The sequence below is a fragment of the Triturus cristatus genome, chromosome 2_2 (genome assembly GCF_964204655.1).
Source record: "Triturus cristatus chromosome 2_2, aTriCri1.1, whole genome shotgun sequence".
In the NCBI taxonomy this organism is placed as follows: domain Eukaryota; kingdom Metazoa; phylum Chordata; class Amphibia; order Caudata; family Salamandridae; genus Triturus; species Triturus cristatus.
Genome location: NC_140582.1, coordinates 799383545 through 799400901, shown reverse-complemented (window position 1 = coordinate 799400901; position 17357 = coordinate 799383545). Strand labels below are relative to the sequence as shown.

Below are 17357 nucleotides of genomic sequence, written 5' to 3'. Positions count from 1 at the left end.
GCAGGCACGACTGTACAGTGAGTAAGTGAACGGAAACGACACTACTTAATTCGCCAGCAGTCTCTGTAGCAATAAATTTGGATTTTTTTGCTGTTGTTTTGTTAAGTTGGCACTTGGGAGGACGCTCACGCAGCAGCTGCCCTTATAATTTATATGCGGGGAGTTGGGGAATTACAATTACAAAACGTACACTTTGGAAAGTGCCTCAGCCCCCTGCACGCGCTTGTTTTGTTGGCTCAGACAGCCTATGGGCGGCCGGAATGTGTAGCTGCGAGTTGGGTGAGGTGCTCCTCTAAGCCGTCACGTGCTGAACAGCCCCCCTCCCCCGCGCGCACCCCTAGGCAGGGCAGGCACGTGGGGGCCGCCGGGTCCAGCCCTCCCCGGGACCCCTTTGTGCAGTCATACAACATAAAGCACCTCCCGAGCCTCCGGGCTCTTCAGATGAAGCTCTAGCCTGCCTTTGAACAGAGATTTTGCGACTGCTCGGATTCGGAATACAAGATGTCCCGGTCCTTCTACGTCGACTCCCTGATCATTAAGGACTCTTCGAGACCCGTGCCCGCCCTATCCGACCACCACCACCACCGGCACCTCGGACAGGACTTCCTACTGCCCCTGGGTATGCCCGCCCCGGCCTCTGTCATGGCCCCTGTGTGCCCTTCCAGGAAGAGCGGCGCCTTCTGCGTCTGCCCGTTGTGCGTCAGCGCGCACCTGCACCCGGCGCGCGGCGGCCTGCCCCTGCTCAAGAGCCACTACCAAGGCGGCGAGGCCCAGTACTGCCAGAGGGGAGCTCCCCAGCAGCAGAGCCCGGGCCTGGGCCACCCAGGGCACGCGCCAGCCTACAGCGACCCCCGCAGATACCACTGCTTCTCCATGGGTAAGAGAGCACCTGCGCGCACTGCTAGTTATGATAATAATTAATAGTGTCAGTAGTAATGATGTTATTATTTGTTGTGTTTATAATAATTAAGAGTATTGTCCCGTTTACATGTTGTACATGTCGTGCGAGCGAGAAAAAATGGTGTAGTCTTATCAACCAACCATTTATTTTGGCTGAATTTCTCGGGGAGTTATGTATGGGTTCTACCAGGTTCAGTGGCTGGCGTGTGGGTTTTTACATCTGCAGCGATGCCGTGGAAAATGAATATCGTTCTCCAGTTGGTCGCAGTTTTTATTTTCATTGTACCTTTATAATGACCTTTCTGGTTTTATTGAACATGCATGGTTTAATGCCCCAAATCCCCCATGCAGGTGGATAAAGTAGAAACCATTTGCAACTGGTCAAACTGACATTTCCAGTAGGGTAATCATATTCATATCATACATACCATTCAGAGTTATTTTACAATCAGACAAGTCAGTGATATGTTATCATTGGGGTCTTGAACCTACCAGTTCTTCATATGTAGGAAGAATATGCAGTACTGTTCACTCTTGTTTATGCAGGTATAAGTGAGTGCACTTCTGTGCTCCGAAAGTGGCGAGCCCACGCAGGGCATCTTGTTAAGGCATCCCCTAGCATTGGATACCTTCGAGGATTGTAAACACGCACCCCCTAGCATTAGGATACCTTCGAGGATTGTAAACACGCATCCCCTAGCATTAGAATAACTTTGAGGATTGTCAACACGCATCCTCTAGCATTAGAATAACTTTGAGTATAGTCAACACGCATCCCTTAGCATTCGAATAACTTTGAGGATTGTCAACACGCATCCCCTAGCATTAAAATAACTTTGAGGATTGTAAACACGCATCCCCTAGCATTAGAATAACTTTGAGGATTGTAAACACGCATCCCCTAGCATTAGAATAACGTTGAGGATTGTCACCACGCATCCCTTAGCATTAGAATAACTTTGAGGATTGTAAACACGCACCCCTTAGCATTATAATAACGTTGAGGATTGTAAACACGCATCCCCTAGCATTAGATTAACTTTGAGGATTGTAAACACGCATCCCCTAGCATTAGAATAACTTTGAGGATTGTCACCACGTATCCCTTAGCATTAGAATAACTTTGAGGATTGTAAACACGCATCCCTTAGCATTATAATAACGTTGAGGATTGTAAACACGCATCCCCTAGCATTAGAAAAACTTTGAGGATTGTAAACACGCATCCCCTAGCATTAGGATACCTTCGAGGATTGTAAACACGCATCCCCTCGCATTAGAAAAACTTTGACGATTGTAAACACGTATCCCCTAGCATTAAAAGAACTTTGAGGATTGTCAACACGCATCCCCTAACATTAGAATAATTTTGAGGATTGTCAACACGCATCCCCTAGCATTAAAAAACTTTGAGGATTGTAAACACAGTTCTAATTGAAAATGGAAATGCCGCGGCTTTCGCGGCGCAGCCATAGTAAAAGGGGGTGGCGCGATTCCAGCACCTAGGAGAGTACCCGTGCTGCTGAACGGAAGCCCCGAGGCACCAGGCCACAATATAACTCCGTGTTATGACACAGTAAAATGGCATTTAAAGTAAGTGTGGAGTCTTAGAATGCTGTCCTTTTCGATGAAATGACAGCGAGCAGCCAAGTGCAGCGCTGTGCTCCAGCACCGAGGAGAGTGCCTGCCCTGCTCTGGATTCTGTCTGTGAATGACTGTGGATTTCAGTCGTACCGCTTTCTCTCTTACTAGCCGGGATTTTTCGAATATTATTCCTTGACTTCAGTTCAAAGGCGCAAATGCTTACTTACAGCATTTAACCTTAATTTGTAGATGGCACAATTATTGCTTTGGCGCTATCTTTTCTTTCTATAAAGGAGATTGATCCATGTCATGTCTGTCAACCCACTCACCGACCTATCGGTCCATCGGCCGGCCGGTGTGCTCCTACTGTCTGCCCCCAAAGAGGGGCTACCGGCCGATCCAAGTTGCTTGGGACTGGTTCTGTTTACGTAGAGCACCCCTGATGTTCTTCCTGTAGAAAGGCAGAGTCTCGTTATGTTGTGGCATGAAGTGAAGAGAAGCACCTGTTCAGAAGGAATGCTAGTACGCACAGGTGCGCGCGTCAAGTGCTTTGCGTCATTTGTAAGTGTGTGTTTATGCGGTCTGAAGTTCACGTACGTGGTGCCTGGTTGTAACGAACTGTCTCTCTTCTTCCTTGTGTCCAGGAGGCAGCCCTGAGGCCGGTGCGCTGCAGGCCGGGAAGAGGATGCGGACGGCCTTCACCAGCACGCAGCTGCTGGAGCTGGAGCGCGAGTTCTCGTCCAACATGTACCTGTCGCGCCTCCGTCGCATCGAGATCGCCACCTACCTGCGCCTGTCCGAGAAGCAGGTCAAGATCTGGTTCCAGAACCGCCGCGTCAAGCACAAGAAGGAGGGCAAGGGTGGCCCTCGCGGCTCCCACGGGGGCTGCAAGTGCGCCGCCGGCGGCCAGGGCCACTTCTCCCGCTCAGAGGACGAGGAGTCCCTGTCCCCAGCCTCGGTGGGCGAAGAAAAGGAGGTTTCCCCTCTGTGAGGACAGTCGCCTTACCTACACGTCTCCCCAGGCTGGGTGCAAGAGGGGCTGTGACACTACAGGAACCATGGGGCAGGCTGCGCGCCCTTGGACGTTGGTGACATGCTGGGGCGCTGGCCCACCCGCCAATGGTGCCCATACATAGACTTGGCCCCTGAAAGTGGGGGGCCGTTCTGAACTTAAACCCGAACTCAAAATGGACATACTTTACTCGAAAGCACTATCCACATCCCATCTTCCAGAAACCCCAAAGCGACCTTTCTTTTAATACACCCCGCGACGTTTCCATTTCCCATTACTAATATTTTACATTTTTTATACACAGAGATAAATATTGCAGGTTAGAAAATATGTCGAAATGGCTTAGAAGTGGGTAGGATCTGCCCACCTGTACATAGTTCTAAAAAGCTACATTCTCTGGGCGCTGATTTGTATGTGAATAATGTTTTATAAAAAGTTTATATTTATATTTATTTAAATAAAATTAAACCATAAACCTCGTGTAGCGGCTTTATTCTAGATGTTTGCTGGGGCACAACGTAGTAGCCCCCCTGTGCTGTTTTCAAATGAATTCCGTTATTTAAACGCGATTTTTGCTTTTTTAAATTGAGGAAACAAAATTTCCCCTACAAAACCGAAACCCCGAAATACTAATACAGTACAGAGAAGATGGCCTAAGCCTCAATATATTGTGGGTTGAATACTCTTCTGGTAGAGTTCAAATTGGGCTGAGAAGAAGACAAAATATAGGACACATGTTGCTTGAAGGAGTGAACGGAGGGGCTGATGGGCGAGGGTGAAGAGTGGTACTAAAAGCGATGAAGGCGATAATAAATTAGCCAAGTACCTAAAAAAAACACATGACAAGCTACACTGGGATTCCATGGCACGATGCCACGAGCCCCACAATCTCTCCCTCAAGGTCACGACGACAGACTTACTTTGTACATCTGTTAAATGGACACTCTTTTCTCGTGATTTGTACTTTGCAAAATATAATTGGTCGAAAAAGTACAACCTATAGGTACACCGCTGTTCGGCCATGCAGACTTTGGCACCAAATACATGTTTTCTGAACTCTTGTAAGTGTCCAGCCTAGGGTTCGATCACCACAAATCATGCTTGAAAATGTAGCGCCCCTTGCGCCCTTAACAGCCAGGACTTCTGACTCGAGGCCTAAAAGCCCTCCTCAATACCTTACGTATTTTCTCTCAGGGGTAGACATGGAAAGCTTTTCTTCTGACCCACACCATATGCACATTGAGCCAAACTATTTTGCTTATATTTCTCCAGTGCGTGACGTGTTTCCGTCGATAGCTCTGCTGCCACACTCGGTTTTACTCCGGTAGGCAGACGTTGCTTTGGTTGGGGCTGTGCCACAGCGCCTGTGCTGTGTGTGTGTGTGTCGCTTTGCAGCTTCCCCTGTGCTTGGAGACACTGGGGTCTGGCGCAGGTGTTCCTCAGCTTTCAGCTGCCGCGTCACTGATATAAGGTGAAGAGTAGCGCAGCAGTGAGATCCACGTCACTTACATACCAAACAGTGGCCCAAGTAGATTTTATATTGTCCTTTAAGAACGCGCCAAAGAGTCAAAGAGCGGAGCAAGCACGTGTCACCTACGCAGGAACTGGACTGATCGCAAAGTCTGGGATTCACCCCAACCCAGAGAAAAACAGACACGAACTTGTGCCATTTCTAACCCAAGGATCCCCATACTGAGGAGCCAACCCCACGTCTAAGAGCTTTCTTTTCATGTCTGCCTCGATTTCTCCGCTTCTGTATCTTTTTCTCTTTAGTGCTTTACCTTTTCCTTTCACTGTTTTTCTTTGTCTCGCTCGACTACTTTATTCTAGCATTCTCTCTGTTTTTTCTTTTCCTTTTTCCCAATTTTTCTTTTTTCCCGATATCTATTTCCTTGCTAGTTTAGTTTTTTTGCATTCCTCTGTATTTCTTTCTCATTTAATTATCCATTCATTCTATCGTAATTATTCTTTCTTTCTTTCTTTCTTTCTTTCTTTCTTTCTTTCTTTCTTTCTTTCTTTCTTTCTTTCTTTCTTTCTTCCCACCTGGCTTTGCTCTTTGGTTTTCTCTTTTCCCCCATTCATTCAGTTTTCATTATGTCCAGTTCTTACTCTTGCTTTCTCTGATTCTCTCCCTCGTCCCTTCAATTAGTTTTCGCGTTTTTGTTTTTTTGTCTTGTACACTTTTTAACTTTTTCCCTTTCTTTTTGTTGACTGTAATCCTATCCTGTAATCCCAGTCTTAATTTCTCCCTCTTTTTTGGATCTTACGTTTTGTTATAATTTCTAACAAAAACTATCACGAAACCGTAGGAAACACCAAACACCGTTACACCAAATGGAGACTAAGACAGTGGTCTCAGGCAATATAATGGATTGACATCTCATTTGAACGAGACCAAAAGAGCGACAATTATGACTGTTGAACGATTATTTCATAGCCTGGATTTCCACAGAGGACATCAACCTATTCCCTTTTTACCAGACACCCGAAGGGACAGTTCACATAGGGGTCAACCCCCATGGGGGCGAGGCTGTGCCGGGCACATAAGGAGCCACTGCTGTATGCTACTGCTAACCTGGCCTGCACTCTTAAGGAGCAAATATTAGAGAGAAGACCCTGTAGGACACTCAGGGAACAACCTTCATAGACATGGCCTGCTAGGTAATACAAGGAGCAGTCTTCAGAGAACAACCCTTGTAGGCTCTGCAGGATACACAGGGAACAGTCCTCAGGAAACAACCCTTGTAGCCTCTGCTGGATACACAGGGAACAGCCCCAGAGGTATGATTTTGCTGAACACAGTCGGAGCTGGACAGGACACCAAAAAAACGAGCCCTGGCAAAAACGTTCAAATCAGCCTTTGCTTCTTAAGGGCACTCATGCAATTGGACAACGTGGGTAGGGGGCATGGGTTGGGTCATGGCAATCCATTCCACTCTGAAAGCAGTCCTCAATCCTGCAGCCCACCAGGAAAAATTCCAGAATTACAAAATGGCCAGTCTGGCCAGGAGCACACATGGAGCACCATCATAGCCAATGTTCTGCTGGGCACATAAAGAACAACCATCACAGGCGCTGAGCACACGGGGAACAATCCCTAAAGCCAAGGTTCTGTTAGGCTCAGGTAGAACCACCATCATATGTAAGCCTCGATTACCAACAGAGGAAACGACCCTCAAAGGTGAAGCTCTTCTGGGTACCTATAGAACAATCATGATAGTCAAACATCTGTTGACCATGGAAGGAACACCCCTCAAAGTCAAGGATCTGTTAGGCACATATAGAACAACCATCACGGACTAAACACCGCCACAAAAGGAACACCCTTCTTAGGCAAGGCCCTGCTGTGCACATACAGAACAACCATCATAAACAAGCATCTCTTGACTACTTGAGAAACAACCCCGAAAAGCAAGACTCTGCTGGGCACATATAGATCCATCGTAGCTGAGGCTCTGCTGGGCACATATAGGACAACCAAAATAGACAAGCCTCTGCTAACTAATTGGTGCCCAACCCTGAAAGGCAAGTCTCTGTTGGGAACACATAAAAGAGCCATCATAGGCAAGGTGTGCTGGCCACACATAGAATTACCAGGGTTAGAGTGAGATAGAAAATAGCCCACGGGACCAAAATAAAAGTGGGCCCCATTAGTGAATTAGGTAACTAAAAAGGGCCCATGTTTGCAAATTAAGACCGTTTTGAACTTATATAAGTATACTTTATAAATGTTTTGCAAGGTGTGGAAGACTGAAAGAATGTGGGCTTGCTGCAGTCAATGTTTGTGGTAGTATCAGAGAAATCTACAGTAGAAACCGACCCACCAGACCATAAAACAGGCCCACAAACAGCCAAAAAACAGCCCACACTTTAACGTATCAGACCAACCCTTCAAGCATAGCCTGTTCACCCTATAAGTTATTCCAGCCCGAATATCATAGGCAGGGTTTGCTTGGCACATTGGAAAAAACTTCATAAAGAAGACTGTGCGGGACACATCTGCATAGTCAACACCCTTTTGTACACATAGGGGAACCTTTATAAGCAGGTCTGTGTTGGTCACATAGGGAACAAGAGACAGAGGAATGACTACTGAACACATAGGAACATCTCCTATAGGGAAGGCTCTACTGAGTATAGAGAATTACTCCTCAGTGACCAACACTCTCAAGAAAAAATGTGCTGTGGACATAGGTGCGAATCGTCATAGGCAAGGCTCTACAAGGCACACAGGACACAGTCCGCAAAGGCAAGGCTCTGCTGGGATCATAGGTCCTAATGCCCATAGGAAAAGCTCTACTCGAGCAAAAAGAAATATCCTCATCAAACAACCTTCATAGGCAGGGCTCTGTTGGGCAACCAGGAAATCGCCCTCATGGGCAAGACCCTGTTGACAACAAAGGGAACAACCCTCATAGGTAGGGCTCTGCTGGGTACCCCATGAACAATCTTTATAGTCAAGACTCTGTGGGGGATACTGATCAACCTTCTTAGGCAAGGATCTGCCTGAAACACATTGAACACAATGTCAAAGGCAAGGCTTTTCTGTGCACATAGTCAATAACCATCATATGCAAAGCCCGTCAGGAATCAGGGAACATGTTGAAGGGTCTGTGGTCAGTTAGAGAACAAACCTCTAAGGATAACTATCAACCACTGTTCAGCAAGCTCAGCAAAAACACAGCCTACGCACAACTCAGAGATCACATCAACACTAACCATGATACCAATCCAGTTTTGAATTATGCTGCAGCATGAAGAAAACCATCTTGCACCATTCTGACGTCAGACAAAGATGACCCTGACTCTTGACAGTGCTGTAGCTCTCAGCTGCCTTCAACAACATCGACCATACCAACCTCACCCACATGCTGAAGTCTTGAATGGTATTCACTGGCAAAGACCTTCACTGGTTCTCCTATTTATCCAACCAACAACAGTTTGTTCATATGACTAACTCCAAATCTCAGATGATCCATTTCATCCGAAGAATCCCCATCACCTGAAATCTCTACATGAAGCCACTTGGGGCTCCACAAACTGATAAAAGCATCCACCTTCACCAATACACCTACAACACATTACTATAGTTGGAAGTCTTCTCCGCTTTGGATATCCAGTTCATCAAACACTGCCTTCAACTCCTCCAGGCCTAGATGTCCAGCACCAACATGAAGCTCAACCTCATCAGAACTGCATTCCTGTTATTTTCCAAGAACAGTAAGCAACATCTAATCTACACCTGGATCAAAAAGTGAACCTGGGTGGATTTGAATCACAACTTTCACCCAATGCCAATTCACTCAAAATCAGTATGGACACAGACTGCAACTTCTAGGTACTCACTCAAGAACATCAAGCCACTCTGGTAGCAGATTTCTGTATAAAAGAAAGTGAAACAGTTCCTCCCATAAAGCAACTTTAGAACTGCTGCTCATCTAGAAGGTGGCAACTCTGTGCCCACAACTTCTCTGATTACACACTGACCTTCTCTAATATCCTACATGTTGCAGCACTCCTCATCAAGGGCCAGAAGGAATTTGCACAAATCATAACTGCATTCATGTAATTCAATTGACCAGTCCACAGCATCTCCAAAACCAGCATGAATTCACTGTGACTCTCTAGCTGGGTGCTCATGACCTCTGACGGCTGTCTGCATATCCACAGTCAGGACACCATCAGACTGGAGATTAGGAGGTGCAAAAAAGAAAAACCAAGGCTGCAAGCCTTCTCTATCTATGCATCCAGGATCTAGAACAACCTCTTCATATCCAATAGGACTGCTCTAATCCTGCTAAAATATAGGTAAGGAATGAAGAAACAGCTTTTAACAGAACAATACAATAACAGTCATCTTTTTACTTCAGAACCCAGCTATCTCTCCAATCACTTGTTTACCATATCTTTGCTTTTGCCCCTGTATTACGGTTCACTGCCTTTCAGCTCGGTCTGTGGTCAAAAGTACTACATGCTCACATACATACATACAGAAGGCACTGCTGCGCTTAAGGGGACAGACCTCATAGGCAAAGCTCTGATGGGCACACAGGCAAACCACCTATAGGCAAGACTTTGTTGGGCACATAAGGAACAAACGTCATAAGCAAGGCTGTGCTGGGCACACAGAGAACAGACCCCAGGGAAGACACCCATTGGCAAGGTGCTGCTGGAGACAAAGGAAACACAGTTCGTAGGCACCGCTCTGCTGAGCACACAGGGTACAATCATGTTGGGAAACCCTCATAGGCAAGGCTCTGCAAGGGGTATATAGAACAATTTCATATGTCAGAGTCTGCTGTGTAGACAAGGAACATCCCTCAGGGGCAGCAAGGAAAGACAGAATACACTCCCATGTGCAAAGATTTGCGGGCCAGACAAGAAATAATTCTCAGACGTAAGAGTGTGCTAATCACTTAAGGAACAGGCGTCACAGGCAGGACACTGGTGGACTCATTGCCAGCAACCTTCAGGGAACAGCACTCATCGGCAAGGTTTTCTAGGTACATAGGGTTAACTCGCCACAGCCAAGGATGTGATGGGCACACAGGAATACTATTCTGTCGGAAGGCTCTTTTGAGCACAGAAGAAATAATCCTCACAGGCAAGGCTGTGCCAGACACATAGGAAACAAGCCCCAGAGAATGCCTGTGATATGCAAGTGTCTGCTGGACACCTAATGAAACATTCTCTTGGGGTTGCATGATTTGCTGTTTTCTTAGGGAGTAACCATCAGAATTAAGCCTTTTGCTGGGCACATAGACCAATTTCCATAGGCTAGGGTCTACTGAGAAAACAGGGAACTCTCTTCGGTGGGAAGGCTATGCTAGGCACATACAGAATGACCACTAGAGATAAGGCTTTGATGAGCTCACAAGAAACAATTCAGTCCTTATAGGCAAGGGCCTAGTGGGCACATGGAGGATAATCATTAGATGGTAGGTGTTCTGGGCACATAGGAACAATCCTCAGATGCAAGGCTTTGTTGGGTATATGGGGAACATTGCACTGCCAAACATTTATTTCCGGACATATAATGAGGACATTTCTGCTACCTACCTGAAATGTAAATGTAATAATTGACTACCTAATTCACAACATTCTAATTGCACCAACTCCTTCTCAGCTGTGCAGAGAATGCTGTGTCCTCATTCACAGAAGCAGGTTCTGCAGACATTTACACCCACAGTAAAAGCTTACTAGTAGGGAAAATCCACGATATGCGTGATTTTCTAGAGGAGAACGTTTGCTGGTAGGAGAGACAATATGGATGCTAACAGTGGAGGGACAAAAAGGATTTCATTGAGAAGGTGATGACTACCCACAGAGTAACAACTCTATTGGTACTCGTAAAACCACAATTAATGTATACACCAATTAGCGACACATAAGGCCTCATTTAGAGTGGGATGCAGCTGTAATATTGTGTGGAATAAGTGTAGTTTTTTTTTTACTACTGTACCCATAATACAGTGACCGTATGTAGCACTGTATTGGCTCAATTGGGTTATCTCAGATCTTATCTGACATATCTCCGGCTATCCTTTGGTGGTAAAACAGAGCTCAAACATTGTCAAAGCAGGGGCAAATGGCTTATTCAACACAGCTCAATTTTGAATAATATGTGAGAGTATTGCACTTGATTTAGCACAGGACTCTTAATAAGAGTGTTGGCGCCAAAGAAGGTTATTGTGTAAATTGGATTTAAAAACAGTCCATATTTGAAAAGTTATTGGGAAGGTAATTGCCAACCACAGGGTGTCGCAATTTGTGACCTGCCAAATGACTATTGGTTAGGTAAGTCATTTCGCAACCCCCTGCAATTCCTTATTTTGTCAACTGATCTCTTAGAACACAGGTCAGTTCGCAAAATAAACTAGTGATCACAAAAAAATTGGCATGCAATTTTCAACCACTTTCATAGTACATCTGGCCCCATGTTTGGTTTAAAAAAACAAAAAACGTAATGTGCACGTTTCTCAAATAGTTGTCCTCTTAATTGAAGGATTTCAGAGATGGATGAGTGCTAGCAATGGCTAATATTACCTGGATAGGGGACCCATCAGATTCCATGGAGATCAGTGTATATGCTGGAGCAAACATATTTTGAGAGGGCCTCAGTTGAAACAATTAATATTAGGTTTGTGAACGTAATGGTACAGAAATATTTGGTGACCCATGTTTGGAGCACACGGCACATATCAGAGGAAAACTTTACCCATTTGTTATCATGTTAATAAACTGGCACACATGTTTGTTTGTTTTAGAGGGATTCTGCGAAGTCACAGAACTATGCTTGGGATCATGGAACCTTAGTAGGCAGGGACTGAGTCATCTTACCGCCTGTGTACCCATGAGCCCGGGAACCAACTAGCTATAGTGTCTCACTTACCCTCCTACTCACTCACAGAGCGAACAAGTGATTAGACACCCCAGAACACAACACTCCCAACCCTCTCAAGAATCACAGTTGCAGGACACACCCTTTCACTTTCACTCTCGTACCAGTCCACAATAAGATCTGACAGAGACACATGAAAAGTTTAAAATGTTTATTTTAACTATCGTGCTCTAGTATGCAGTATTCGTGCCACAACAAGTAGTAAAAAAGGCCTAATACAAATACGGGTAGCTTAGCAAATAGTCCGCAAATCATAAAAGGTGCTGTCATTATATGCAACAGTGTAGCCTAACCTCCCTTCCTGTCTACAGAAGCAAAAGGATTATATATGAGAAGATCTTTGGGTGTTAGCAGCAGGCCCCGTACCTCAGTCTATAGATGGAAGATCTTCAACACAGGTGCTTTCACGCTCCCTTCTCTGGAAAGATCCCTCTCCAAGTGTGTGTTACCCTCCCGTGAATACACTATATGAACAAAGTACATGTTCCCAAACAACAGCTGCATCTGTATGTTTTGTCTAGGTGCTAGGGCCTGACCAGAACAGAATAACAAGGGACATTGCTGTTCAACCTTGTCTGCAGTGTTCAGACTAAATCCCAGGAAAGAACAGAATGCAAAAACACCAGCATATTCTGTGTGAAAGTTGCAGTGTGGCCCAAACAAAATACGATTTTGTAGTAAAGTGCGCAAAGCAGAAGACAGGCTGCCACGGGCTCATGCTAACATAGTGAAAACGACAACGGCCACATGGACCACATGACAGTTGTATGTCACAATATCATGGACGAAGAGATGGCTGGAGCACTCCTATGTGAGGCAATAGTTTAATGAATTTTGACAGTTTTTCCTGCGTGCAATAGGGTATCACCTTCAGATTGTAGGAGTGACAAAACTATTAAACAAGCGCTTCCCAACAGGAAAAGAGTCCCCTAGTCCCACATCCAAGGTTTCTGTTTTAGAAGTGGGCCACTTCAAAGAGAATAACCAGAAGTCAGAAGACGTAACCCGGGAAGTGTCTATTTATCAACATATAGAAGCATTAACTGAATACAATTAAAATTGACACCTTACAAAAAGGGACTTCTTCTGTCCCTACTTGCAATCCAAATGAGTTAGAACAACGGGTAAGCTTTTTCAGATTCATGACAACCCTAAGGTTACGAAACTTCTTTGAAAATGTTGTTGGGGATCAACCCTCCCAAAAAGGAATGCACCTTGATGTGTGTAAACCCAAAGAGTGTATTTATGCCACCCACGAGCCATAAGATACTGAATTCATTTGAGGTCATTATCAAAAAAGAGATCACTGATTAATTAAAAAACAAGAGAATGAAACACTCAAACATGAGTAACGAAGAAAGGGGATTCATCAATCAAATTGCACTGAACCCAGAAATCATATGCCGCAAAGTAGACAAAGGAGGTGCTTTAGTGATCATGGACACCTCATTTTATATTCAGAATGACAATGATCATGTTCCTAATTATACCACCTACATAAAACCTGATCATAAATCCACCGGTGAATTTAGCAGGGTCTTGTAGAACATCCTCGACTTAGCCACACACAGTGGAACCATCACAGAAGAGGACAAACTGGACCTTATGCAAGTTAACCCTATTATTCCCAGCATTTATATGATACCCAAAATTTACAAAGATCTGAGATCGCCCCCATTCAGACCTACAGTTACTGCAAGAGAATCCATTCATGAACCTCTAGGTAAATATCTTGATCGTTACTTACAAACATCAGTGTAAAAAATGACGACCTACATCAAAGGCACAACCGATTTTGTGAACAAAATCATGGATTTGAGATTGGAGAAAGAATGCAACTTGATACTCTGTACCAAGGACATAAGATCACTATATACCTCAGTCCCCCATGATCTAGGTATGGAAGCGGTGGAATATTTCTTGATGGACACCAACCATGACGATGATCTAAATGTCTTTTTACTCGAGCTCTTGCATTACACATTATACCATAGTAACTTCTCGTGGAATAATGAATACTTTTTGCAATGTACTGGTACTTCCATGGGAAACTCTACTGTCCTATGCTTTACGAATCTTTTCATGCAGAAGTTTGAATTGGACAACATCCTCACTAAAGAAATATGGCGACACAATCTCAAGACCTTTCTTGATGATATTTTTATTCTATGGAGGGGATCCAAAGCAGAACTGAAAATGGTTATTGATGAGTTGAACACAATAAACAACGGAATTGGCTTCACCTACAACATCAGCGAAGATGACTTTACATTCTTAGATGTACTGGTAACCAAAACCAAAGACTCACTTGAAACAGGTAGAACACAGACCATAAAAACCTGCTACATTTCAATAGTTTCCACCAAAATTTACTTAAAGTTCATTTACCATATTCTCAACTATTGAGAGTAAAAAGAATAGTTTTCAACCCGGACAAGTTGAAAGAAAACAATAACAACATGGTGGGAAGGTTTAAACCCTGAGGTTACCCAGATGTTATTCTTGATAAAGCTATTTGGAGGCCCTGCAACAAAACCAGAGCACAACTCAAGACACACTTAAATACCTAAACACACTCACGATGAAATCAAGAGAATGGTATACGTCTTGAAATTCTTAACCAGAAGTGTAAAGCTTAAAAAAATCATTTTGAAATACTGGCCTATGTTGCAAACTGAGACTGACTTCAAAGGGATCTTTTCTCAGCCTCCTCTGTTCACCTATGAAAGAGGGAGAAACATTTAAAAATTACTAGAAAGCAAAGTAGGCTTCAAAGAAAAGTCAGATTGCAAAGGTACAATCCCTAGCTTATATTGCAATAACTGTAACAACATAAAACGAGGGGAACATTGTCACCCATCCATTGAAAGGCACAAAAATAAAGCAAAACATTTTGCTGGTTGCGACTCAAAGAATATGGTATATTTATTGAAATGCCAGTGTGGTTGTGCATACATTGGGAAAACCAAATGCAAAATTAAAATTCGAGTCAATGAACAGAAATGTAACATCTGCAAAAAACACCAAGTCTACCGTGGTTTCACACTTCATGATGCATGGCCACAACATTTGCCAACTGCGGTTTATGGTACTGGAAACAGTCTCATTACGAGATGGGGTAGACAATCGAAAGCATCTCCTTCAAAGAGAAATATATTGGATTCAGAGATTGGACACATTAATCCCTAATGGTTTGCATGACCTCATTGAATTATCCATTGTGAAAATCAGATTGCCCGAGCATGTGGTCATCTTGCCACTACACTCTTCATTTCCCAAATCATGAGCACAGAGGCACTATCTGAGCTTTGAATTATTCGCTTGTTTTAATATCTCTTGTTTTAATATCACTTATCAAATCAGCTGGTATCACATTATATACACCACCCGTTTACATCATCACATGACTTTAGTGATGTGAAGGACTCTGAGCTCTAATATCCATTAGGACCCTTGAGACATGGTTCTCATTTCACCTTTCTACTACCCCACAGAGTTTAATATCCCCCAGTGAAGGGCATCCAGTCTGAAATGCATTGGGATTGTTAAAGCTGGAAAACTCAAACAATGATTTGCATATCGACATGCATGTAAATGAATACGATTGTACTGCATTGAATTTCATTGTTCTGGAAATTAATTAAAAGGAATTTAATTCATGAACTAATCAAGTATCTCTTAGAATATATATTTTTTGTTGAATTAGACAAACTTGTTAATATCCCCTCCCCGGGATAGAAGTGGTGAGACTAGAGGATTCTATCAAGGACCACATATCAACCAGCAGAATATTGTGATGTTAAGTATATGTAGGCAATTATAGATTTACTATTCTTAAATCCACATCTATGTGCCTTGAAGAGATATGAATCAGCAAAGTACATGCAGAGTCAATTATATTAACCTATAATTACGTGATATTCTGTTAGTTGATATGTGGTCATGATATTTTGTCATGCTGATATTTAGATGTTGCTATTCTGGCAGTAAACCACGCATTCATTGGTACCTCATTTTAAGAGACAGAGTAGTGTGCTGAGAGACAGAGTAGTGTTCTGAACACACATGTGTGGAAAGATAGGTCTAGGAAGTTCTCAGTTATGAATCCCATCACCCCCCTTCAACTCACCAGCCTCAATGACATAGCTGAAACCACTTAAGTTTGTGTACACACTGGTCATATTTATTTTAGCAAAACATAATATCAAAACAAAAACTTATCATCCGGAATATCATATCTGCTAGAATAGATCAACAATTATCATGACATTATAATATTCAAATCTTATAACCTGTCACAACTAATGATATACTACTAGCTCACAGCTCCCTCTCATAAGCTCACCCAAATACTTACATCAATTTCTATTTCTGTTTGCAGGATAGGTTGCACAACACTTCCATTTTCAATCACCTTCTACTGGTACCACACAAGTGAAACCCTTGAGGGGTGGTTACAGCCCCTGCCAAACCATTCACCTGCCACAAACTCACTCCTTCCCACCATGTATGTATGTATGTTTATATATATTGACTGAAAAAACAGTGGTTTCAGGGACGTTATAGTTAGGAATTAGCATTTAAAAAACCTTAGAAATTCACTGAAAAAGCCACAGGTTTCAGGGACGTTATAGTTAGCTGGACATTTCACCCGTACAAACCATAGAAATTTGGCCGTTATAGTTAGTTGAGCTAACTATAACTTGCGCCCCCGCAATGCACTGCTGATGTCATCACTCATGACATGGTCAGTGAAATCACGGATGACATCTCAAATGACATGGTTAGTGACATCACTGATGACATCTTAAATGACATCTCAAATGACTTCACTGATGACATAACTGATGACATCATCCAGTGTTTCTGAAAAGTTTAAATATGTTATATATATATATATTGACAAATCACCCCGAGACTTTCAGGATAGAAGCGGACCGGAGCGCCCCACCAGTTTTAAAAATTTTGCAAAGATTCGTCAACCGGCGCCAAAGTTATTCCAAATAGAATGTTGCAGATTTCCTACGGATAACAGGTCCTAACTATAACTACCTACTGGCGACCGCCAGTGGATAATATATATGTATATATATATATTCCAACCATTTCCGACTCGCTTAAAAATCGGACACCGACACAGGAGTAAGCTCTGCTATCCAGCTCGGGTTTATTTGTTCTCTTGCTTGACGCGTTTCGGCACACCTGCCTTGTTCACATGGGTAGTCGCAAACAATCAAACACATTTAAACAGAGGCTCATAAGTCACATGATCACTTCTAAAATAGACAAGGAAAAAAAACTGCCAGTTCCACGTGTGTTTTACAAGAGAACAGATAAAACTTTTTGAACATTTTTTTCTTTCACACTTTTTTTCATTGTTACTTTTTCTGTATGACTTTATGTTGGTGTTTAAAATTAATTGACATCATAAATCACCAATATGAAAAAATCGATCAAACT

General features: G+C 43.4%; 1 protein-coding gene across 1 annotated transcript; it reads left to right on the top strand.

The window, feature by feature from the left end:
- Window positions 1–432: 432 nt before the first annotated feature.
- On the top strand, window positions 433–3901 carry GSX2 (GS homeobox 2). The gene is made up of 2 exons (XM_085643299.1): window positions 433–877; window positions 3129–3901. The coding sequence occupies exons 1-2, from the start codon at window positions 502–504 to the stop codon at window positions 3473–3475; spliced, it is 723 nt and encodes a 240-aa protein (XP_085499425.1). The 5' UTR covers window positions 433–501; the 3' UTR covers window positions 3476–3901.
- The last annotated feature ends 13456 nt before the right edge of the window (window positions 3902–17357 follow it).

Excerpts from the sequence above, each read along its gene's own strand:
- GSX2 (XM_085643299.1), top strand. The coding sequence starts at position 502 with ATGTCCCGGTCCTTCTACGTCGACTCCCTGATCATTAAGGACTCTTCG. Across the intron at positions 878-3,128 it reads ATACCACTGCTTCTCCATGG|GAGGCAGCCCTGAGGCCGGT; the intron begins GTAAGAGAGCAC and ends CCTTGTGTCCAG.